This window comes from Biomphalaria glabrata, chromosome 3 (genome assembly GCF_947242115.1).
Source record: "Biomphalaria glabrata chromosome 3, xgBioGlab47.1, whole genome shotgun sequence".
In the NCBI taxonomy this organism is placed as follows: domain Eukaryota; kingdom Metazoa; phylum Mollusca; class Gastropoda; family Planorbidae; genus Biomphalaria; species Biomphalaria glabrata.
In genome coordinates, this window is record NC_074713.1 from 40,515,311 (window position 1) to 40,538,609 (window position 23,299).

A 23,299-nucleotide genomic window follows, 5' to 3' on the forward strand; every position below is an offset into this window, starting at 1 on the left:
ACTACTCTACCTTTCCCCTCCCTCCCTCTCATCCAAACAACAACAAAAATAGTTCTCCCACTCCCACCCGAATAGGAAGAGTTCTTTCTCAACGATTTATACCCATCAAACGTAGTTTTCAATATAATGTTATTCGTATCTTGTTGCAAAACACCAACAAGTCTAATTTTGTTTTGTCTCTAATAAAACATTGTAACTTTTAATAAATAGATATATGGGTCTATTAGAAGGAAATGCCATAGAGGGGCAGCAAAAAAATATACAACGCCAACAACGGTATGTGTACGTTTTTGTTTTTTTTTCTTTTACCACTCATGCAAAATGTATACATATTATAGCTACGGTGGTGGCAATAAATTATATAACGTCAACTCAAAAGCTAATTTAGGAATATGTGTTGGTCCTAAAAAGGACCGTTGATAGCTGGTTTGGGGCAAAGAGGGAGGAGTTTGTTTAAGCACGCTCACCACGAATACGTCTGGCAAGCTGGATGTCTTTGGGCATGATTGTGACACGCTTGGCGTGGATGGCACACAAGTTGGTATCTTCAAAGAGACCGACAAGGTAAGCCTCGCTAGCCTCTTGGAGAGCCATAACTGCAGAGCTCTGGAAGCGCAGGTCAGTCTTGAAATCTTGAGCGATCTCACGGACCAAACGTTGGAATGGCAGTTTGCGGATCAGAAGCTCAGTGCTCTTCTGGTAACGACGGATTTCTCTCAGGGCGACAGTGCCGGGCCTGTAACGATGGGGCTTCTTAACACCTCCGGTAGCTGGTGCTGATTTCCTTGCAGCCTTTGTGGCCAGCTGTTTACGTGGTGCCTTACCACCAGTGGATTTACGAGCGGTTTGCTTGGTTCTAGCCATTGCGAAGTTTCGAGCGACTTGATTGAGATCAAGAATGTCTCAGCGCGCGACCGAGTCAAGCTTATATAGGGCAGCGTCAGCGCAGATTTAGACCTGTGCACAACGATTGGTCTATCCGTGAACATCGTTTCTTGATTGGACGTTACATTCTGAACGCGGCTCGCTGCGTCTCGAAAACAAACTATATCGCCGCGGTACTGATAGTAAGAACTTTTTTTTTTTTTTTCCCACCACAAAATTCCTTGTATGATAATGAAAAGGAATAAATATTGTCTTTGATAGAGCTAAAGGAACGAAAACAGAGATGTTTAGACGAATCAGTGATGTTATTTACAGGAAAAAGAAAAACATTATCACCACGTTCACTTTATTGAGGCCAACTTGTTGTATTCTTTTCTCCATTCATCATTCATTGGTTTATCTCTAGAGGCTCCTCGTTCTGATTGGTACATTCGTTCTGTACTCGGTTGGCCTAGTTTTAGTTTGCATTGATTGAAGTTTGCGCCAATTTTAATTCTGTGATTTTTTTCCCCCCACATTTTAAGTTGTTGATTATCGATATTAATTTATTTGTGTGTATGTGTGTGTATGTGTGTGTTTTTTTTTAAAAATCAACTAAACACCAAAAAAAATGTGTGGTGGGGATTTTTTCCTTTTTTTTTTTGAAAGTTAGATATTAAAAACCAAAACAAAACTGATGGTGTTTCTTTTCTTGTGCATAAATGTATTATTAGTTTCTTAATGTAATGTCACAGTTTGAAACGCAGCATAGAAGTACAGATTCGCTATTAGTAGCCAAGCCTTATTATCTTAAACTAATTAATTTTTATTCATCAACATCTAAGTAAGTGACTTGATTAAACGAACTAAGTAATTAACGAATGAAACATCTGCCTTATAGCCAATGTGTAAGAGTTAATGCGTACAGATAATTTAAAAAAAAAAATGTGTAAGCATAATAGTAATGCGAAATAATAATTGGGAAAAAAATTATGGCAATGGGTGAGCGCAGTGCAAACTCAGTTGCGACCTGCATATGTAAATAATAATGTCTAACTACAGATAAAATAAACAAATGTAACAGCTCGTTTGTTTGTGAACGTCAAAGCTAATTTTGAAATATGTGGAGGTTGTCCTGAAAAGGACAGTGTGTTGTTGGGGTGACTTGGGTGGGAGTGGTGTTGAATGACGATTTATGCCTTGCCACCTGGTGTCTTTTGAGACTTCTTGGGCAGAAGTAGCAGAAGTACGGCTTGGATGTTGGGCAAGACACCACCCTGAGCGATGGTGACGCCAGACAGAAGTTTGTTCAACTCCTCGTCGTTTCTGATGGCCAGCTGGAGGTGACGGGGAATGATTCTTGTCTTCTTGTTGTCTCTGGCAGCGTTGCCAGCCAACTCGAGAACTTCGGCAGCCAAATACTCGAGCACTGCAGCGAGGTAAACAGGGGCGCCGGCACCAACACGCTCAGCATAGTTCCCCTTTCTCAACAGACGATGGATACGACCGACTGGAAACTGAAGTCCAGCCCGGGATGAACGAGACTTGGACTTGCCTTTAACTTTGCCTCCTTTACCGCGTCCGGACATTTTCTTATTGTGTAGGTAGAGATGAAACAAGCGCACACAGAAATATGCGAGTGAGACATCAGCGCGCCGCTCGACCCATTTTATACGAAATCGAGCGGACTTTCGGTTAGTGAGAAAGCAGCGCTCCGATTGGTCCAACGCGCTCGTACTCTGTCGCGTACTCGCCCGATTTCCACGCCGTTTCGTATATAAAGCGACCGCTTCGTCAGTCCCACTCAGTTTTGTGTATCACGCACAGATCGAAAACCATGCCACCCAAAGTATCGTCAAAGGGAGCCAAGAAAGCCGGCAAGGCTAAAGCCGTACGCACCGGCGATAAGAAGAAGAAGAGGAGGAGAAAGGAAAGCTACAGCATCTACATTTACAAAGTGTTGAAACAAGTGCACCCTGACACTGGTATCTCCTCAAAGGCCATGTCAATCATGAACTCTTTTGTGAATGACATCTTTGAGCGCATCTCAGCCGAGGCTAGCCGTTTGGCTCACTACAACAAACGCAGCACCATCACATCTAGGGAGATTCAGACTGCCGTCCGTCTCCTACTTCCTGGTGAGCTGGCCAAGCACGCTGTCAGTGAGGGTACCAAGGCAGTCACCAAGTACACCACCAGCAAATAAAGCAGCCTCCCATCCACCCTTTTTTTTTTCCCTCCCCACACAACGGCCCTTTTTAGGGCCTCCAATTACTTCACAATTATGCTTGAGTAATGCACAATCTAAATGAGACTAGTTTGTTGTATTCTTTCTGACTGGTTATTATGAATTATTGCATCAATAAAACAAGCGTGCAAAATATGTCCTTTATTGTAATAAATAGCGGGACGAATTACTTTTGTTAGTGATAGGAAAGAAAAATAATACTAGAGTAATACTAAACGTTTATAAATTGTACATACATGACAAAGGATAGAAGAACACAACACATAACATTACGCCAGTCATTCCTCTTCACGTTCACAATAGCGAGAGCTTGGCGGTAATTCTTTTTTTTTTTTTAATCTAGTAGCAATAGCAGACGACCGCGCCGAGTACGACCAATCAGAAAGCGAACGCTTAAAATAGACCCAAAAAAAAAAAAAAAAATGTGCTGAGAGAAAGCGGAGAGGTTGAAAATATATATATATATATATACAGCAGTTGGGTTGGAAAAGAAAGAGTGTTTACTTTGAATTTTCTGGTAGGCCATCAATATTAACTTATCACTCAACCTTGCACAATAACACCGAAACAAACAAAAAGTATAAAAAAAAAAATAACTATATATACATACCGAATCTCCCAGAATGTGTCTACGGCCATACCACGTTGAAAATACCGGTTCTCGTCCGATCACCGAAGTCAAGCAACGTCGGGCGTGGTTAGTACTTAGATGGGTGACCGCTTGGGAACACCACGTGTTGTAGACTTTTTTTTTTTTTTTTTTTAATTATTTATCATTTTCTACATATTATGCCGCATTTTCTTTTACTTCTTATTTTTAAGATTAGGGCTATTTTGTTTTCTAAAATCAAGCCGAGTAATTGTATAGCTTTAATAATAATAATAATAATAATAATAATAATAATAATAATAATAACGGCTGTGAATTAAATCACTAGGAATAGCATACTTAATTTATACTACTGCTATTGAAGATCTAATAACTTTTTGCAAAATCAACGTTGATGTATAATTAAAACAAATGGGCTAAACACATGTAGGAAAAGTACAGAGCGAGCTAATAGAAATAAATTAAAAATAATTATTTGGCTGTGTCATAAGGTTGGCATTATACATGCATTTGACTCAAGCTTATTCGTGAAAATTTGGGATGGCCCTGATAAGGGCCGGTGTTTTCTTGAGAGGTGTGAGATGCAGCGTTCGAGATGGTTTAACCACCAAAGCCGTACAGGGTACGTCCTTGGCGTTTCAATGCGTAGACCACATCCATAGCAGTGACAGTCTTCCTCTTGGCATGCTCAGTGTAGGTGACGGCATCCCTGATGACATTTTCAAGGAAAACCTTTAGGACACCTCTGGTTTCTTCATAGATCAGACCAGAGATACGTTTGACACCACCTCTGCGAGCAAGACGACGGATGGCAGGCTTAGTGATACCCTGGATGTTATCACGCAATACTTTGCGGTGACGCTTGGCGCCTCCTTTGCCTAAGCCCTTTCCACCTTTACCACGTCCAGACATGTTGATGTAGAAGATTTTTACCGAATCGACTGACTGAACGACGCGGGCACACTTCTATTTATACTGACGACGCGCTTGGCTCACTCAACGTGGCGGACGTCGATTGTCGATTGGTTACTCCTCGCACTACAGTCCACTAATGGGAACCAATCAGGTTGTAGCTTCAGGGCGCTTACATTCACGAATGAATCACTACCGTACCAAAGAACTACTCTACCTTTCCCCTCCCTCCCTCTCATCCAAACAACAACAAAAATAGTTCTCCCACTCCCACCCGAATAGGAAGAGTTCTTTCTCAACGATTTATACCCATCAAACGTAGTTTTCAATATAATGTTATTCGTATCTTGTTGCAAAACACCAACAAGTTTAATTTTGTTTTGTCTCTAATAAAACATTGTAACTTTTAATAAATAGATATATGGGTCTATTAGAAGGAAATGCCATAGAGGGGCAGCAAAAAAATATACAACGCCAACAACGGTATGTGTACGTTTTTGTTTTTTTTTCTTTTACCACTCATGCAAAATGTATACATATTATAGCTACGGTGGTGGCAATAAATTATATAACGTCAACTCAAAAGCTAATTTAGGAATATGTGTTGGTCCTAAAAAGGACCGTTGATAGCTGGTTTGGGGCAAAGAGGGAGGAGTTTGTTTAAGCACGCTCACCACGAATACGTCTGGCAAGCTGGATGTCTTTGGGCATGATTGTGACACGCTTGGCGTGGATGGCACACAAGTTGGTATCTTCAAAGAGACCGACAAGGTAAGCCTCGCTAGCCTCTTGGAGAGCCATAACTGCAGAGCTCTGGAAGCGCAGGTCAGTCTTGAAATCTTGAGCGATCTCACGGACCAAACGTTGGAATGGCAGTTTGCGGATCAGAAGCTCAGTGCTCTTCTGGTAACGACGGATTTCTCTCAGGGCGACAGTGCCGGGCCTGTAACGATGGGGCTTCTTAACACCTCCGGTAGCTGGTGCTGATTTCCTTGCAGCCTTTGTGGCCAGCTGTTTACGTGGTGCCTTACCACCAGTGGATTTACGAGCGGTTTGCTTGGTTCTAGCCATTGCGAAGTTTCGAGCGACTTGATTGAGATCAAGAATGTCTCAGCGCGCGACCGAGTCAAGCTTATATAGGGCAGCGTCAGCGCAGATTTAGACCTGTGCACAACGATTGGTCTATCCGTGAACATCGTTTCTTGATTGGACGTTACATTCTGAACGCGGCTCGCTGCGTCTCGAAAACAAACTATATCGCCGCGGTACTGATAGTAAGAACTTTTTTTTTTTTTTTCCCACCACAAAATTCCTTGTATGATAATGAAAAGGAATAAATATTGTCTTTGATAGAGCTAAAGGAACGAAAACAGAGATGTTTAGACGAATCAGTGATGTTATTTACAGGAAAAAGAAAAACATTATCACCACGTTCACTTTATTGAGGCCAACTTGTTGTATTCTTTTCTCCATTCATCATTCATTGGTTTATCTCTAGAGGCTCCTCGTTCTGATTGGTACATTCGTTCTGTACTCGGTTGGCCTAGTTTTAGTTTGCATTGATTGAAGTTTGCGCCAATTTTAATTCTGTGATTTTTTTCCCCCCACATTTTAAGTTGTTGATTATCGATATTAATTTATTTGTGTGTATGTGTGTGTATGTGTGTGTTTTTTTTTAAAAATCAACTAAACACCAAAAAAAATGTGTGGTGGGGATTTTTTCCTTTTTTTTTTTTTTTTTTTTGAAAGTTAGATATTAAAAACCAAAACAAAACTGATGGTGTTTCTTTTCTTGTGCATAAATGTATTATTAGTTTCTTAATGTAATGTCACAGTTTGAAACGCAGCATAGAAGTACAGATTCGCTATTAGTAGCCAAGCCTTATTATCTTAAACTAATTAATTTTTATTCATCAACATCTAAGTAAGTGACTTGATTAAACGAACTAAGTAATTAACGAATGAAACATCTGCCTTATAGCCAATGTGTAAGAGTTAATGCGTACAGATAATTTAAAAAAAAAAATGTGTAAGCATAATAGTAATGCGAAATAATAATTGGGAAAAAAATTATGGCAATGGGTGAGCGCAGTGCAAACTCAGTTGCGACCTGCATATGTAAATAATAATGTCTAACTACAGATAAAATAAACAAATGTAACAGCTCGTTTGTTTGTGAACGTCAAAGCTAATTTTGAAATATGTGGAGGTTGTCCTGAAAAGGACAGTGTGTTGTTGGGGTGACTTGGGTGGGAGTGGTGTTGAATGACGATTTATGCCTTGCCACCTGGTGTCTTTTGAGACTTCTTGGGCAGAAGTACGGCTTGGATGTTGGGCAAGACACCACCCTGAGCGATGGTGACGCCAGACAGAAGTTTGTTCAACTCCTCGTCGTTTCTGATGGCCAGCTGGAGGTGACGGGGAATGATTCTTGTCTTCTTGTTGTCTCTGGCAGCGTTGCCAGCCAACTCGAGAACTTCGGCAGCCAAATACTCGAGCACTGCAGCGAGGTAAACAGGGGCGCCGGCACCAACACGCTCAGCATAGTTCCCCTTTCTCAACAGACGATGGATACGACCGACTGGAAACTGAAGTCCAGCCCGGGATGAACGAGACTTGGACTTGCCTTTAACTTTGCCTCCTTTACCGCGTCCGGACATTTTCTTATTGTGTAGGTAGAGATGAAACAAGCGCACACAGAAATATGCGAGTGAGACATCAGCGCGCCGCTCGACCCATTTTATACGAAATCGAGCGGACTTTCGGTTAGTGAGAAAGCAGCGCTCCGATTGGTCCAACGCGCTCGTACTCTGTCGCGTACTCGCCCGATTTCCACGCCGTTTCGTATATAAAGCGACCGCTTCGTCAGTCCCACTCAGTTTTGTGTATCACGCACAGATCGAAAACCATGCCACCCAAAGTATCGTCAAAGGGAGCCAAGAAAGCCGGCAAGGCTAAAGCCGTACGCACCGGCGATAAGAAGAAGAAGAGGAGGAGAAAGGAAAGCTACAGCATCTACATTTACAAAGTGTTGAAACAAGTGCACCCTGACACTGGTATCTCCTCAAAGGCCATGTCAATCATGAACTCTTTTGTGAATGACATCTTTGAGCGCATCTCAGCCGAGGCTAGCCGTTTGGCTCACTACAACAAACGCAGCACCATCACATCTAGGGAGATTCAGACTGCCGTCCGTCTCCTACTTCCTGGTGAGCTGGCCAAGCACGCTGTCAGTGAGGGTACCAAGGCAGTCACCAAGTACACCACCAGCAAATAAAGCAGCCTCCCATCCACCCTTTTTTTTTTCCCTCCCCACACAACGGCCCTTTTTAGGGCCTCCAATTACTTCACAATTATGCTTGAGTAATGCACAATCTAAATGAGACTAGTTTGTTGTATTCTTTCTGACTGGTTATTATGAATTATTGCATCAATAAAACAAGCGTGCAAAATATGTCCTTTATTGTAATAAATAGCGGGACGAATTACTTTTGTTAGTGATAGGAAAGAAAAATAATACTAGAGTAATACTAAACGTTTATAAATTGTACATACATGACAAAGGATAGAAGAACACAACACATAACATTACGCCAGTCATTCCTCTTCACGTTCACAATAGCGAGAGCTTGGCGGTAATTCTTTTTTTTTTTTTAATCTAGTAGCAATAGCAGACGACCGCGCCGAGTACGACCAATCAGAAAGCGAACGCTTAAAATAGACCCAAAAAAAAAAAAAAAAATGTGCTGAGAGAAAGCGGAGAGGTTGAAAATATATATATATATATATACAGCAGTTGGGTTGGAAAAGAAAGAGTGTTTACTTTGAATTTTCTGGTAGGCCATCAATATTAACTTATCACTCAACCTTGCACAATAACACCGAAACAAACAAAAAGTATAAAAAAAAAAATAACTATATATACATACCGAATCTCCCAGAATGTGTCTACGGCCATACCACGTTGAAAATACCGGTTCTCGTCCGATCACCGAAGTCAAGCAACGTCGGGCGTGGTTAGTACTTAGATGGGTGACCGCTTGGGAACACCACGTGTTGTAGACTTTTTTTTTTTTTTTTTTTAATTATTTATCATTTTCTACATATTATGCCGCATTTTCTTTTACTTCTTATTTTTAAGATTAGGGCTATTTTGTTTTCTAAAATCAAGCCGAGTAATTGTATAGCTTTAATAATAATAATAATAATAATAATAATAATAATAATAATAATAACGGCTGTGAATTAAATCACTAGGAATAGCATACTTAATTTATACTACTGCTATTGAAGATCTAATAACTTTTTGCAAAATCAACGTTGATGTATAATTAAAACAAATGGGCTAAACACATGTAGGAAAAGTACAGAGCGAGCTAATAGAAATAAATTAAAAATAATTATTTGGCTGTGTCATAAGGTTGGCATTATACATGCATTTGACTCAAGCTTATTCGTGAAAATTTGGGATGGCCCTGATAAGGGCCGGTGTTTTCTTGAGAGGTGTGAGATGCAGCGTTCGAGATGGTTTAACCACCAAAGCCGTACAGGGTACGTCCTTGGCGTTTCAATGCGTAGACCACATCCATAGCAGTGACAGTCTTCCTCTTGGCATGCTCAGTGTAGGTGACGGCATCCCTGATGACATTTTCAAGGAAAACCTTTAGGACACCTCTGGTTTCTTCATAGATCAGACCAGAGATACGTTTGACACCACCTCTGCGAGCAAGACGACGGATGGCAGGCTTAGTGATACCCTGGATGTTATCACGCAATACTTTGCGGTGACGCTTGGCGCCTCCTTTGCCTAAGCCCTTTCCACCTTTACCACGTCCAGACATGTTGATGTAGAAGATTTTTACCGAATCGACTGACTGAACGACGCGGGCACACTTCTATTTATACTGACGACGCGCTTGGCTCACTCAACGTGGCGGACGTCGATTGTCGATTGGTTACTCCTCGCACTACAGTCCACTAATGGGAACCAATCAGGTTGTAGCTTCAGGGCGCTTACATTCACGAATGAATCACTACCGTACCAAAGAACTACTCTACCTTTCCCCTCCCTCCCTCTCATCCAAACAACAACAAAAATAGTTCTCCCACTCCCACCCGAATAGGAAGAGTTCTTTCTCAACGATTTATACCCATCAAACGTAGTTTTCAATATAATGTTATTCGTATCTTGTTGCAAAACACCAACAAGTTTAATTTTGTTTTGTCTCTAATAAAACATTGTAACTTTTAATAAATAGATATATGGGTCTATTAGAAGGAAATGCCATAGAGGGGCAGCAAAAAAATATACAACGCCAACAACGGTATGTGTACGTTTTTGTTTTTTTTTCTTTTACCACTCATGCAAAATGTATACATATTATAGCTACGGTGGTGGCAATAAATTATATAACGTCAACTCAAAAGCTAATTTAGGAATATGTGTTGGTCCTAAAAAGGACCGTTGATAGCTGGTTTGGGGCAAAGAGGGAGGAGTTTGTTTAAGCACGCTCACCACGAATACGTCTGGCAAGCTGGATGTCTTTGGGCATGATTGTGACACGCTTGGCGTGGATGGCACACAAGTTGGTATCTTCAAAGAGACCGACAAGGTAAGCCTCGCTAGCCTCTTGGAGAGCCATAACTGCAGAGCTCTGGAAGCGCAGGTCAGTCTTGAAATCTTGAGCGATCTCACGGACCAAACGTTGGAATGGCAGTTTGCGGATCAGAAGCTCAGTGCTCTTCTGGTAACGACGGATTTCTCTCAGGGCGACAGTGCCGGGCCTGTAACGATGGGGCTTCTTAACACCTCCGGTAGCTGGTGCTGATTTCCTTGCAGCCTTTGTGGCCAGCTGTTTACGTGGTGCCTTACCACCAGTGGATTTACGAGCGGTTTGCTTGGTTCTAGCCATTGCGAAGTTTCGAGCGACTTGATTGAGATCAAGAATGTCTCAGCGCGCGACCGAGTCAAGCTTATATAGGGCAGCGTCAGCGCAGATTTAGACCTGTGCACAACGATTGGTCTATCCGTGAACATCGTTTCTTGATTGGACGTTACATTCTGAACGCGGCTCGCTGCGTCTCGAAAACAAACTATATCGCCGCGGTACTGATAGTAAGAACTTTTTTTTTTTTTTTCCCACCACAAAATTCCTTGTATGATAATGAAAAGGAATAAATATTGTCTTTGATAGAGCTAAAGGAACGAAAACAGAGATGTTTAGACGAATCAGTGATGTTATTTACAGGAAAAAGAAAAACATTATCACCACGTTCACTTTATTGAGGCCAACTTGTTGTATTCTTTTCTCCATTCATCATTCATTGGTTTATCTCTAGAGGCTCCTCGTTCTGATTGGTACATTCGTTCTGTACTCGGTTGGCCTAGTTTTAGTTTGCATTGATTGAAGTTTGCGCCAATTTTAATTCTGTGATTTTTTTCCCCCCACATTTTAAGTTGTTGATTATCGATATTAATTTATTTGTGTGTATGTGTGTGTATGTGTGTGTTTTTTTTTAAAAATCAACTAAACACCAAAAAAAATGTGTGGTGGGGATTTTTTCCTTTTTTTTTTTTTTTTTTTTGAAAGTTAGATATTAAAAACCAAAACAAAACTGATGGTGTTTCTTTTCTTGTGCATAAATGTATTATTAGTTTCTTAATGTAATGTCACAGTTTGAAACGCAGCATAGAAGTACAGATTCGCTATTAGTAGCCAAGCCTTATTATCTTAAACTAATTAATTTTTATTCATCAACATCTAAGTAAGTGACTTGATTAAACGAACTAAGTAATTAACGAATGAAACATCTGCCTTATAGCCAATGTGTAAGAGTTAATGCGTACAGATAATTTAAAAAAAAAAATGTGTAAGCATAATAGTAATGCGAAATAATAATTGGGAAAAAAATTATGGCAATGGGTGAGCGCAGTGCAAACTCAGTTGCGACCTGCATATGTAAATAATAATGTCTAACTACAGATAAAATAAACAAATGTAACAGCTCGTTTGTTTGTGAACGTCAAAGCTAATTTTGAAATATGTGGAGGTTGTCCTGAAAAGGACAGTGTGTTGTTGGGGTGACTTGGGTGGGAGTGGTGTTGAATGACGATTTATGCCTTGCCACCTGGTGTCTTTTGAGACTTCTTGGGCAGAAGTACGGCTTGGATGTTGGGCAAGACACCACCCTGAGCGATGGTGACGCCAGACAGAAGTTTGTTCAACTCCTCGTCGTTTCTGATGGCCAGCTGGAGGTGACGGGGAATGATTCTTGTCTTCTTGTTGTCTCTGGCAGCGTTGCCAGCCAACTCGAGAACTTCGGCAGCCAAATACTCGAGCACTGCAGCGAGGTAAACAGGGGCGCCGGCACCAACACGCTCAGCATAGTTCCCCTTTCTCAACAGACGATGGATACGACCGACTGGAAACTGAAGTCCAGCCCGGGATGAACGAGACTTGGACTTGCCTTTAACTTTGCCTCCTTTACCGCGTCCGGACATTTTCTTATTGTGTAGGTAGAGATGAAACAAGCGCACACAGAAATATGCGAGTGAGACATCAGCGCGCCGCTCGACCCATTTTATACGAAATCGAGCGGACTTTCGGTTAGTGAGAAAGCAGCGCTCCGATTGGTCCAACGCGCTCGTACTCTGTCGCGTACTCGCCCGATTTCCACGCCGTTTCGTATATAAAGCGACCGCTTCGTCAGTCCCACTCAGTTTTGTGTATCACGCACAGATCGAAAACCATGCCACCCAAAGTATCGTCAAAGGGAGCCAAGAAAGCCGGCAAGGCTAAAGCCGTACGCACCGGCGATAAGAAGAAGAAGAGGAGGAGAAAGGAAAGCTACAGCATCTACATTTACAAAGTGTTGAAACAAGTGCACCCTGACACTGGTATCTCCTCAAAGGCCATGTCAATCATGAACTCTTTTGTGAATGACATCTTTGAGCGCATCTCAGCCGAGGCTAGCCGTTTGGCTCACTACAACAAACGCAGCACCATCACATCTAGGGAGATTCAGACTGCCGTCCGTCTCCTACTTCCTGGTGAGCTGGCCAAGCACGCTGTCAGTGAGGGTACCAAGGCAGTCACCAAGTACACCACCAGCAAATAAAGCAGCCTCCCATCCACCCTTTTTTTTTTCCCTCCCCACACAACGGCCCTTTTTAGGGCCTCCAATTACTTCACAATTATGCTTGAGTAATGCACAATCTAAATGAGACTAGTTTGTTGTATTCTTTCTGACTGGTTATTATGAATTATTGCATCAATAAAACAAGCGTGCAAAATATGTCCTTTATTGTAATAAATAGCGGGACGAATTACTTTTGTTAGTGATAGGAAAGAAAAATAATACTAGAGTAATACTAAACGTTTATAAATTGTACATACATGACAAAGGATAGAAGAACACAACACATAACATTACGCCAGTCATTCCTCTTCACGTTCACAATAGCGAGAGCTTGGCGGTAATTCTTTTTTTTTTTTTAATCTAGTAGCAATAGCAGACGACCGCGCCGAGTACGACCAATCAGAAAGCGAACGCTTAAAATAGACCCAAAAAAAAAAAAAAAAATGTGCTGAGAGAAAGCGGAGAGGTTGAAAATATATATATATATATATACAGCAGTTGGGTTGGAAAAGAAAGAGTGTTTACTTTGAATTTTCTGGTAGGCCATCAATATTAACTTATCACTCAACCTTGCACAATAACACCGAAACAAACAAAAAGTATAAAAAAAAAAATAACTATATATACATACCGAATCTCCCAGAATGTGTCTACGGCCATACCACGTTGAAAATACCGGTTCTCGTCCGATCACCGAAGTCAAGCAACGTCGGGCGTGGTTAGTACTTAGATGGGTGACCGCTTGGGAACACCACGTGTTGTAGACTTTTTTTTTTTTTTTTTTTAATTATTTATCATTTTCTACATATTATGCCGCATTTTCTTTTACTTCTTATTTTTAAGATTAGGGCTATTTTGTTTTCTAAAATCAAGCCGAGTAATTGTATAGCTTTAATAATAATAATAATAATAATAATAATAATAATAATAATAATAACGGCTGTGAATTAAATCACTAGGAATAGCATACTTAATTTATACTACTGCTATTGAAGATCTAATAACTTTTTGCAAAATCAACGTTGATGTATAATTAAAACAAATGGGCTAAACACATGTAGGAAAAGTACAGAGCGAGCTAATAGAAATAAATTAAAAATAATTATTTGGCTGTGTCATAAGGTTGGCATTATACATGCATTTGACTCAAGCTTATTCGTGAAAATTTGGGATGGCCCTGATAAGGGCCGGTGTTTTCTTGAGAGGTGTGAGATGCAGCGTTCGAGATGGTTTAACCACCAAAGCCGTACAGGGTACGTCCTTGGCGTTTCAATGCGTAGACCACATCCATAGCAGTGACAGTCTTCCTCTTGGCATGCTCAGTGTAGGTGACGGCATCCCTGATGACATTTTCAAGGAAAACCTTTAGGACACCTCTGGTTTCTTCATAGATCAGACCAGAGATACGTTTGACACCACCTCTGCGAGCAAGACGACGGATGGCAGGCTTAGTGATACCCTGGATGTTATCACGCAATACTTTGCGGTGACGCTTGGCGCCTCCTTTGCCTAAGCCCTTTCCACCTTTACCACGTCCAGACATGTTGATGTAGAAGATTTTTACCGAATCGACTGACTGAACGACGCGGGCACACTTCTATTTATACTGACGACGCGCTTGGCTCACTCAACGTGGCGGACGTCGATTGTCGATTGGTTACTCCTCGCACTACAGTCCACTAATGGGAACCAATCAGGTTGTAGCTTCAGGGCGCTTACATTCACGAATGAATCACTACCGTACCAAAGAACTACTCTACCTTTCCCCTCCTCCCTCTCATCCAAACAACAACAAAAATAGTTCTCCCACTCCCACCCGAATAGGAAGAGTTCTTTCTCAACGATTTATACCCATCAAACGTAGTTTTCAATATAATGTTATTCGTATCTTGTTGCAAAACACCAACAAGTTTAATTTTGTTTTGTCTCTAATAAAACATTGTAACTTTTAATAAATAGATATATGGGTCTATTAGAAGGAAATGCCATAGAGGGGCAGCAAAAAAATGTACAACGCCAACAACGGTATGTGTACGTTTTTGTTTTTTTTTCTTTTACCACTCATGCAAAATGTATACATATTATAGCTACGGTGGTGGCAATAAATTATATAACGTCAACTCAAAAGCTAATTTAGGAATATGTGTTGGTCCTAAAAAGGACCGTTGATAGCTGGTTTGGGGCAAAGAGGGAGGAGTTTGTTTAAGCACGCTCACCACGAATACGTCTGGCAAGCTGGATGTCTTTGGGCATGATTGTGACACGCTTGGCGTGGATGGCACACAAGTTGGTATCTTCAAAGAGACCGACAAGGTAAGCCTCGCTAGCCTCTTGGAGAGCCATAACTGCAGAGCTCTGGAAGCGCAGGTCAGTCTTGAAATCTTGAGCGATCTCACGGACCAAACGTTGGAATGGCAGTTTGCGGATCAGAAGCTCAGTGCTCTTCTGGTAACGACGGATTTCTCTCAGGGCGACAGTGCCGGGCCTGTAACGATGGGGCTTCTTAACACCTCCGGTAGCTGGTGCTGATTTCCTTGCAGCCTTTGTGGCCAGCTGTTTACGTGGTGCCTTACCACCAGTGGATTTACGAGCGGTTTGCTTGGTTCTAGCCATTGCGAAGTTTCGAGCGACTTGATTGAGATCAAGAATGTCTCAGCGCGCGACCGAGTCAAGCTTATATAGGGCAGCGTCAGCGCAGATTTAGACCTGTGCACAACGATTGGTCTATCCGTGAACATCGTTTCTTGATTGGACGTTACATTCTGAACGCGGCTCGCTGCGTCTCGAAAACAAACTATATCGCCGCGGTACTGATAGTAAGAACTTTTTTTTTTTTTTTCCCACCACAAAATTCCTTGTATGATAATGAAAAGGAATAAATATTGTCTTTGATAGAGCTAAAGGAACGAAAACAGAGATGTTTAGACGAATCAGTGATGTTATTTACAGGAAAAAGAAAAACATTATCACCACGTTCACTTTATTGAGGCCAACTTGTTGTATTCTTTTCTCCATTCATCATTCATTGGTTTATCTCTAGAGGCTCCTCGTTCTGATTGGTACATTCGTTCTGTACTCGGTTGGCCTAGTTTTAGTTTGCATTGATTGAAGTTTGCGCCAATTTTAATTCTGTGATTTTTTTCCCCCCACATTTTAAGTTGTTGATTATCGATATTAATTTATTTGTGTGTATGTGTGTGTATGTGTGTGTTTTTTTTTAAAAATCAACTAAACACCAAAAAAAATGTGTGGTGGGGATTTTTTCCTTTTTTTTTTTTTTTTTTTTGAAAGTTAGATATTAAAAACCAAAACAAAACTGATGGTGTTTCTTTTCTTGTGCATAAATGTATTATTAGTTTCTTAATGTAATGTCACAGTTTGAAACGCAGCATAGAAGTACAGATTCGCTATTAGTAGCCAAGCCTTATTATCTTAAACTAATTAATTTTTATTCATCAACATCTAAGTAAGTGACTTGATTAAACGAACTAAGTAATTAACGAATGAAACATCTGCCTTATAGCCAATGTGTAAGAGTTAATGCGTACAGATAATTTAAAAAAAAAAATGTGTAAGCATAATAGTAATGCGAAATAATAATTGGGAAAAAAATTATGGCAATGGGTGAGCGCAGTGCAAACTCAGTTGCGACCTGCATATGTAAATAATAATGTCTAACTACAGATAAAATAAACAAATGTAACAGCTCGTTTGTTTGTGAACGTCAAAGCTAATTTTGAAATATGTGGAGGTTGTCCTGAAAAGGACAGTGTGTTGTTGGGGTGACTTGGGTGGGAGTGGTGTTGAATGACGATTTATGCCTTGCCACCTGGTGTCTTTTGAGACTTCTTGGGCAGAAGTACGGCTTGGATGTTGGGCAAGACACCACCCTGAGCGATGGTGACGCCAGACAGAAGTTTGTTCAACTCCTCGTCGTTTCTGATGGCCAGCTGGAGGTGACGGGGAATGATTCTTGTCTTCTTGTTGTCTCTGGCAGCGTTGCCAGCCAACTCGAGAACTTCGGCAGCCAAATACTCGAGCACTGCAGCGAGGTAAACAGGGGCGCCGGCACCAACACGCTCAGCATAGTTCCCCTTTCTCAACAGACGATGGATACGACCGACTGGAAACTGAAGTCCAGCCCGGGATGAACGAGACTTGGACTTGCCTTTAACTTTGCCTCCTTTACCGCGTCCGGACATTTTCTTATTGTGTAGGTAGAGATGAAACAAGCGCACACAGAAATATGCGAGTGAGACATCAGCGCGCCGCTCGACCCATTTTATACGAAATCGAGCGGACTTTCGGTTAGTGAGAAAGCAGCGCTCCGATTGGTCCAACGCGCTCGTACTCTGTCGCGTACTCGCCCGATTTCCACGCCGTTTCGTATATAAAGCGACCGCTTCGTCAGTCCCACTCAGTTTTGTGTATCACGCACAGATCGAAAACCATGCCACCCAAAGTATCGTCAAAGGGAGCCAAGAAAGCCGGCAAGGCTAAAGCCGTACGCACCGGCGATAAGAAGAAGAAGAGGAGGAGAAAGGAAAGCTACAGCATCTACATTTACAAAGTGTTGAAACAAGTGCACCCTGACACTGGTATCTCCTCAAAGGCCATGTCAATCATGAACTCTTTTGTGAATGACATCTTTGAGCGCATCTCAGCCGAGGCTAGCCGTTTGGCTCACTACAACAAACGCAGCACCATCACATCTAGGGAGATTCAGACTGCCGTCCGTCTCCTACTTCCTGGTGAGCTGGCCAAGCACGCTGTCAGTGAGGGTACCAAGGCAGTCACCAAGTACACCACCAGCAAATAAAGCAGCCTCCCATCCACCCTTTTTTTTTTCCCTCCCCACACAACGGCCCTTTTTAGGGCCTCCAATTACTTCACAATTATGCTTGAGTAATGCACAATCTAAATGAGACTAGTTTGTTGTATTCTTTCTGACTGGTTATTATGAATTATTGCATCAATAAAACAAGCGTGCAAAATATGTCCTTTATTGTAATAAATAGCGGGACGAATTACTTTTGTTAGTGATAGGAAAGAAAAATAATACTAGAGTAATACTAAACGTTTATAAATTGTACATACATGACAAAGGATAGAAGAACACAACACATAACATTACGCCAGTCATTCCTCTTCACGTTCACAATAGCGAGAGCTTGGCGGTAATTCTTTTTTTTTTTTTAATCTAGTAGCAATAGCAGACGACCGCGCCGAGTACGACCAATCAGAAAGCGAACGCTTAAAATAGACCCAAAAAAAAAAAAAAAAATGTGCTGAGAGAAAGCGGAGAGGTTGAAAATATATATATATATATATACAGCAGTTGGGTTGGAAAAGAAAGAGTGTTTACTTTGAATTTTCTGGTAGGCCATCAATATTAACTTATCACTCAACCTTGCACAATAACACCGAAACAAACAAAAAGTATAAAAAAAAAAATAACTATATATACATACCGAATCTCCCAGAATGTGTCTACGGCCATACCACGTTGAAAATACCGGTTCTCGTCCGATCACCGAAGTCAAGCAACGTCGGGCGTGGTTAGTACTTAGATGGGTGACCGCTTGGGAACACCACGTGTTGTAGACTTTTTTTTTTTTTTTTTTTAATTATTTATCATTTTCTACATATTATGCCGCATTTTCTTTTACTTCTTATTTTTAAGATTAGGGCTATTTTGTTTTCTAAAATCAAGCCGAGTAATTGTATAGCTTTAATAATAATAATAATAATAATAATAATAATAATAATAATAACGGCTGTGAATTAAATCACTAGGAATAGCATACTTAATTTATACTACTGCTATTGAAGATCTAATAACTTTTTGCAAAATCAACGTTGATGTATAATTAAAACAAATGGGCTAAACACATGTAGGAAAAGTACAGAGCGAGCTAATAGAAATAAATTAAAAATAATTATTTGGCTGTGTCATAAGGTTGGCATTATACATGCATTTGACTCAAGCTTATTCGTGAAAATTTGGGATGGCCCTGATAAGGGCCGGTGTTTTCTTGAGAGGTGTGAGATGCAGCGTTCGAGATGGTTTAACCACCAAAGCCGTACAGGGTACGTCCTTGGCGTTTCAATGCGTAGACCACATCCATAGCAGTGACAGTCTTCCTCTTGGCATGCTCAGTGTAGGTGACGGCATCCCTGATGACATTTTCAAGGAAAACCTTTAGGACACCTCTGGTTTCTTCATAGATCAGACCAGAGATACGTTTGACACCACCTCTGCGAGCAAGACGACGGATGGCAGGCTTAGTGATACCCTGGATGTTATCACGCAATACTTTGCGGTGACGCTTGGCGCCTCCTTTGCCTAAGCCCTTTCCACCTTTACCACGTCCAGACATGTTGATGTAGAAGATTTTTACCGAATCGACTGACTGAACGACGCGGGCACACTTCTATTTATACTGACGACGCGCTTGGCTCACTCAACGTGGCGGACGTCGATTGTCGATTGGTTACTCCTCGCACTACAGTCCACTAATGGGAACCAATCAGGTTGTAGCTTCAGGGCGCTTACATTCACGAATGAATCACTACCGTACCAAAGAACTACTCTACCTTTCCCCTCCCTCCCTCTCATCCAAACAACAACAAAAATAGTTCTCCCACTCCCACCCGAATAGGAAGAGTTCTTTCTCAACGATTTATACCCATCAAACGTAGTTTTCAATATAATGTTATTCGTATCTTGTTGCAAAACACCAACAAGTTTAATTTTGTTTTGTCTCTAATAAAACATTGTAACTTTTAATAAATAGATATATGGGTCTATTAGAAGGAAATGCCATAGAGGGGCAGCAAAAAAATGTACAACGCCAACAACGGTATGTGTACGTTTTTGTTTTTTTTTCTTTTACCACTCATGCAAAATGTATACATATTATAGCTACGGTGGTGGCAATAAATTATATAACGTCAACTCAAAAGCTAATTTAGGAATATGTGTTGGTCCTAAAAAGGACCGTTGATAGCTGGTTTGGGGCAAAGAGGGAGGAGTTTGTTTAAGCACGCTCACCACGAATACGTCTGGCAAGCTGGATGTCTTTGGGCATGATTGTGACACGCTTGGCGTGGATGGCACACAAGTTGGTATCTTCAAAGAGACCGACAAGGTAAGCCTCGCTAGCCTCTTGGAGAGCCATAACTGCAGAGCTCTGGAAGCGCAGGTCAGTCTTGAAATCTTGAGCGATCTCACGGACCAAACGTTGGAATGGCAGTTTGCGGATCAGAAGCTCAGTGCTCTTCTGGTAACGACGGATTTCTCTCAGGGCGACAGTGCCGGGCCTGTAACGATGGGGCTTCTTAACACCTCCGGTAGCTGGTGCTGATTTCCTTGCAGCCTTTGTGGCCAGCTGTTTACGTGGTGCCTTACCACCAGTGGATTTACGAGCGGTTTGCTTGGTTCTAGCCATTGCGAAGTTTCGAGCGACTTGATTGAGATCAAGAATGTCTCAGCGCGCGACCGAGTCAAGCTTATATAGGGCAGCGTCAGCGCAGATTTAGACCTGTGCACAACGATTGGTCTATCCGTGAACATCGTTTCTTGATTGGACGTTACATTCTGAACGCGGCTCGCTGCGTCTCGAAAACAAACTATATCGCCGCGGTACTGATAGTAAGAACTTTTTTTTTTTTTTTCCCACCACAAAATTCCTTGTATGATAATGAAAAGGAATAAATATTGTCTTTGATAGAGCTAAAGGAACGAAAACAGAGATGTTTAGACGAATCAGTGATGTTATTTACAGGAAAAAGAAAAACATTATCACCACGTTCACTTTATTGAGGCCAACTTGTTGTATTCTTTTCTCCATTCATCATTCATTGGTTTATCTCTAGAGGCTCCTCGTTCTGATTGGTACATTCGTTCTGTACTCGGTTGGCCTAGTTTTAGTTTGCATTGATTGAAGTTTGCGCCAATTTTAATTCTGTGATTTTTTTCCCCCCACATTTTAAGTTGTCGATTATCGATATTAATTTATTTGTGTGTATGTGTGTGTATGTGTGTGTTTTTTTTTAAAAATCAACTAAACACCAAAAAAAATGTGTGGTGGGGATTTTTTCCTTTTTTTTTTTTTTTTTTTGAAAGTTAGATATTAAAAACCAAAACAAAACTGATGGTGTTTCTTTTCTTGTGCATAAATGTATTATTAGTTTCTTAATGTAATGTCACAGTTTGAAACGCAGCATAGAAGTACAGATTCGCTATTAGTAGCCAAGCCTTATTATCTTAAACTAATTAATTTTTATTCATCAACATCTAAGTAAGTGACTTGATTAAACGAACTAAGTAATTAACGAATGAAACATCTGCCTTATAGCCAATGTGTAAGAGTTAATGCGTACAGATAATTTAAAAAAAAAATGTGTAAGCATAATAGTAATGCGAAATAATAATTGGGAAAAAATTATAACAATGGGTGAGCGCAGTGCAAACTCAGTTGCGACCTGCATATGTAAATAATAATGTCTAACTACAGATAAAATAAACAAATGTAACAGCTCGTTTGTTTGTGAACGTCAAAGCTAATTTTGAAATATGTGGAGGTTGTCCTGAAAAGGACAGTGTGTTGTTGGGGTGACTTGGGTGGGAGTGGTGTTGAATGACGATTTATGCCTTGCCACCTGGTGTCTTTTGAGACTTCTTGGGCAGAAGTACGGCTTGGATGTTGGGCAAGACACCACCCTGAGCGATGGTGACGCCAGACAGAAGTTTGTTCAACTCCTCGTCGTTTCTGATGGCCAGCTGGAGGTGACGGGGAATGATTCTTGTCTTCTTGTTGTCTCTGGCAGCGTTGCCAGCCAACTCGAGAACTTCGGCAGCCAAATACTCGAGCACTGCAGCGAGGTAAACAGGGGCGCCGGCACCAACACGCTCAGCATAGTTCCCCTTTCTCAACAGACGATGGATACGACCGACTGGAAACTGAAGTCCAGCCCGGGATGAACGAGACTTGGACTTGCCTTTAACTTTGCCTCCTTTACCGCGTCCGGACATTTTCTTATTGTGTAGGTAGAGATGAAACAAGCGCACACAGAAATATGCGAGTGAGACATCAGCGCGCCGCTCGACCCATTTTATACGAAATCGAGCGGACTTTCGGTTAGTGAGAAAGCAGCGCTCCGATTGGTCCAACGCGCTCGTACTCTGTCGCGTACTCGCCCGATTTCCACGCCGTTTCGTATATAAAGCGACCGCTTCGTCAGTCCCACTCAGTTTTGTGTATCACGCACAGATCGAAAACCATGCCACCCAAAGTATCGTCAAAGGGAGCCAAGAAAGCCGGCAAGGCTAAAGCCGTACGCACCGGCGATAAGAAGAAGAAGAGGAGGAGAAAGGAAAGCTACAGCATCTACATTTACAAAGTGTTGAAACAAGTGCACCCTGACACTGGTATCTCCTCAAAGGCCATGTCAATCATGAACTCTTTTGTGAATGACATCTTTGAGCGCATCTCAGCCGAGGCTAGCCGTTTGGCTCACTACAACAAACGCAGCACCATCACATCTAGGGAGATTCAGACTGCCGTCCGTCTCCTACTTCCTGGTGAGCTGGCCAAGCACGCTGTCAGTGAGGGTACCAAGGCAGTCACCAAGTACACCACCAGCAAATAAAGCAGCCTCCCATCCACCCTTTTTTTTTTCCCTCCCCACACAACGGCCCTTTTTAGGGCCTCCAATTACTTCACAATTATGCTTGAGTAATGCACAATCTAAATGAGACTAGTTTGTTGTATTCTTTCTGACTGGTTATTATGAATTATTGCATCAATAAAACAAGCGTGCAAAATATGTCCTTTATTGTAATAAATAGCGGGACGAATTACTTTTGTTAGTGATAGGAAAGAAAAATAATACTAGAGTAATACTAAACGTTTATAAATTGTACATACATGACAAAGGATAGAAGAACACAACACATAACATTACGCCAGTCATTCCTCTTCACGTTCACAATAGCGAGAGCTTGGCGGTAATTCTTTTTTTTTTTTAATCTAGTAGCAATAGCAGACGACCGCGCCGAGTACGACCAATCAGAAAGCGAACGCTTAAAATAGACCCAAAAAAAAAAAAAAAAATGTGCTGAGAGAAAGCGGAGAGGTTGAAAATATATATATATATATATACAGCAGTTGGGTTGGAAAAGAAAGAGTGTTTACTTTGAATTTTCTGGCAGGCCATCAATATTAACTTATCACTCAACCTTGCACAATAACACCGAAACAAACAAAAAGTATAAAAAAAAAAATAACTATATATACATACCGAATCTCCCAGAATGTGTCTACGGCCATACCACGTTGAAAATACCGGTTCTCGTCCGATCACCGAAGTCAAGCAACGTCGGGCGTGGTTAGTACTTAGATGGGTGACCGCTTGGGAACACCACGTGTTGTAGACTTTTTTTTTTTTTTTTTTTAATTATTTATCATTTTCTACATATTATGCCGCATTTTCTTTTACTTCTTATTTTTAAGATTAGGGCT

At 41.3% G+C, this 23,299-nt stretch overlaps 13 protein-coding genes and 5 non-coding genes across 18 annotated transcripts; 8 read left to right on the forward strand and 10 right to left on the reverse strand.

Moving 5' to 3' along the window:
• Positions 1 to 392: 392 nt before the first annotated feature.
• On the reverse strand, positions 393 to 917 carry LOC129925364 (histone H3). The gene has a single exon (XM_056025069.1). The coding sequence runs from the start codon at positions 862 to 864 to the stop codon at positions 454 to 456; it is 411 nt and encodes a 136-aa protein (XP_055881044.1). The 5' UTR covers positions 865 to 917; the 3' UTR covers positions 393 to 453.
• A 1,140-nt stretch (positions 918 to 2,057) lies between these two features.
• On the reverse strand, positions 2,058 to 2,515 carry LOC129925094 (histone H2A-like). Its single transcript, XM_056023449.1, has one exon. The coding sequence runs from the start codon at positions 2,451 to 2,453 to the stop codon at positions 2,058 to 2,060; it is 396 nt and encodes a 131-aa protein (XP_055879424.1). The 5' UTR covers positions 2,454 to 2,515.
• A 144-nt stretch (positions 2,516 to 2,659) lies between these two features.
• LOC129925365 (histone H2B, gonadal) lies at positions 2,660 to 3,127 on the forward strand. Its single transcript, XM_056025070.1, has one exon. It carries the CDS (start codon positions 2,702 to 2,704, stop codon positions 3,068 to 3,070), a length of 369 nt encoding a protein of 122 aa, XP_055881045.1. The 5' UTR covers positions 2,660 to 2,701; the 3' UTR covers positions 3,071 to 3,127.
• A 612-nt stretch (positions 3,128 to 3,739) lies between these two features.
• Positions 3,740 to 3,858, forward strand: LOC129925486 (5S ribosomal RNA). Its single transcript, XR_008777252.1, has one exon. It is a non-coding gene; the product is annotated as a 5S ribosomal RNA (ribosomal RNA).
• A 398-nt stretch (positions 3,859 to 4,256) lies between these two features.
• LOC129925095 (uncharacterized) lies at positions 4,257 to 9,520 on the reverse strand. The gene is made up of 4 exons (XM_056023450.1): positions 9,167 to 9,520; positions 6,922 to 7,297; positions 5,375 to 5,746; positions 4,257 to 4,663 (listed from the first exon to the last, which is right to left on the reverse strand). Exons 1-4 carry the CDS (start codon positions 9,473 to 9,475, stop codon positions 4,323 to 4,325), a joined length of 1,398 nt encoding a protein of 465 aa, XP_055879425.1. The 5' UTR covers positions 9,476 to 9,520; the 3' UTR covers positions 4,257 to 4,322.
• On the reverse strand, positions 6,830 to 7,352 carry LOC129925366 (histone H2A). The gene has a single exon (XM_056025071.1). The coding sequence runs from the start codon at positions 7,292 to 7,294 to the stop codon at positions 6,908 to 6,910; it is 387 nt and encodes a 128-aa protein (XP_055881046.1). The 5' UTR covers positions 7,295 to 7,352; the 3' UTR covers positions 6,830 to 6,907.
• LOC129925497 (5S ribosomal RNA) lies at positions 8,581 to 8,699 on the forward strand. Its single transcript, XR_008777262.1, has one exon. It is a non-coding gene; the product is annotated as a 5S ribosomal RNA (ribosomal RNA).
• A 554-nt stretch (positions 9,521 to 10,074) lies between the features above and the next one.
• On the reverse strand, positions 10,075 to 10,599 carry LOC129925367 (histone H3). The gene has a single exon (XM_056025072.1). It carries the CDS (start codon positions 10,544 to 10,546, stop codon positions 10,136 to 10,138), a length of 411 nt encoding a protein of 136 aa, XP_055881047.1. The 5' UTR covers positions 10,547 to 10,599; the 3' UTR covers positions 10,075 to 10,135.
• A 1,071-nt stretch (positions 10,600 to 11,670) lies between these two features.
• LOC129925369 (histone H2A) lies at positions 11,671 to 12,193 on the reverse strand. The gene has a single exon (XM_056025075.1). The coding sequence runs from the start codon at positions 12,133 to 12,135 to the stop codon at positions 11,749 to 11,751; it is 387 nt and encodes a 128-aa protein (XP_055881050.1). The 5' UTR covers positions 12,136 to 12,193; the 3' UTR covers positions 11,671 to 11,748.
• Positions 12,194 to 12,263: 70 nt separating this feature from the next.
• Positions 12,264 to 12,810, forward strand: LOC129925096 (histone H2B, gonadal-like; the record flags this gene model as incomplete). The annotated part of the gene is made up of 1 exon (XM_056023451.1): positions 12,264 to 12,810. A coding segment is annotated over one exon (489 nt), but the record flags the coding sequence as incomplete, so codon positions are not given.
• Positions 12,811 to 13,421: 611 nt separating this feature from the next.
• On the forward strand, positions 13,422 to 13,540 carry LOC129925507 (5S ribosomal RNA). Its single transcript, XR_008777272.1, has one exon. It is a non-coding gene; the product is annotated as a 5S ribosomal RNA (ribosomal RNA).
• Positions 13,541 to 13,938: 398 nt separating this feature from the next.
• LOC129925097 (uncharacterized) lies at positions 13,939 to 19,198 on the reverse strand. The gene is made up of 4 exons (XM_056023452.1): positions 18,845 to 19,198; positions 16,603 to 16,978; positions 15,056 to 15,427; positions 13,939 to 14,345 (listed from the first exon to the last, which is right to left on the reverse strand). The coding sequence occupies exons 1-4, from the start codon at positions 19,151 to 19,153 to the stop codon at positions 14,005 to 14,007; spliced, it is 1,398 nt and encodes a 465-aa protein (XP_055879427.1). The 5' UTR covers positions 19,154 to 19,198; the 3' UTR covers positions 13,939 to 14,004.
• LOC129925368 (histone H2A) lies at positions 16,511 to 17,033 on the reverse strand. Its single transcript, XM_056025073.1, has one exon. The coding sequence runs from the start codon at positions 16,973 to 16,975 to the stop codon at positions 16,589 to 16,591; it is 387 nt and encodes a 128-aa protein (XP_055881048.1). The 5' UTR covers positions 16,976 to 17,033; the 3' UTR covers positions 16,511 to 16,588.
• Positions 18,262 to 18,380, forward strand: LOC129925508 (5S ribosomal RNA). Its single transcript, XR_008777273.1, has one exon. It is a non-coding gene; the product is annotated as a 5S ribosomal RNA (ribosomal RNA).
• A 554-nt stretch (positions 19,199 to 19,752) lies between the features above and the next one.
• LOC129925370 (histone H3) lies at positions 19,753 to 20,277 on the reverse strand. Its single transcript, XM_056025076.1, has one exon. The coding sequence runs from the start codon at positions 20,222 to 20,224 to the stop codon at positions 19,814 to 19,816; it is 411 nt and encodes a 136-aa protein (XP_055881051.1). The 5' UTR covers positions 20,225 to 20,277; the 3' UTR covers positions 19,753 to 19,813.
• Positions 20,278 to 21,345: 1,068 nt separating this feature from the next.
• Positions 21,346 to 21,868, reverse strand: LOC129925372 (histone H2A). Its single transcript, XM_056025078.1, has one exon. The coding sequence runs from the start codon at positions 21,808 to 21,810 to the stop codon at positions 21,424 to 21,426; it is 387 nt and encodes a 128-aa protein (XP_055881053.1). The 5' UTR covers positions 21,811 to 21,868; the 3' UTR covers positions 21,346 to 21,423.
• A 70-nt stretch (positions 21,869 to 21,938) lies between these two features.
• LOC129925098 (histone H2B, gonadal-like) lies at positions 21,939 to 22,485 on the forward strand (the record flags this gene model as incomplete). Its single annotated transcript, XM_056023453.1, has 1 exon — positions 21,939 to 22,485. A coding segment is annotated over one exon (489 nt), but the record flags the coding sequence as incomplete, so codon positions are not given.
• Positions 22,486 to 23,095: 610 nt separating this feature from the next.
• LOC129925509 (5S ribosomal RNA) lies at positions 23,096 to 23,214 on the forward strand. The gene has a single exon (XR_008777274.1). It is a non-coding gene; the product is annotated as a 5S ribosomal RNA (ribosomal RNA).
• Positions 23,215 to 23,299: the final 85 nt, after the last annotated feature.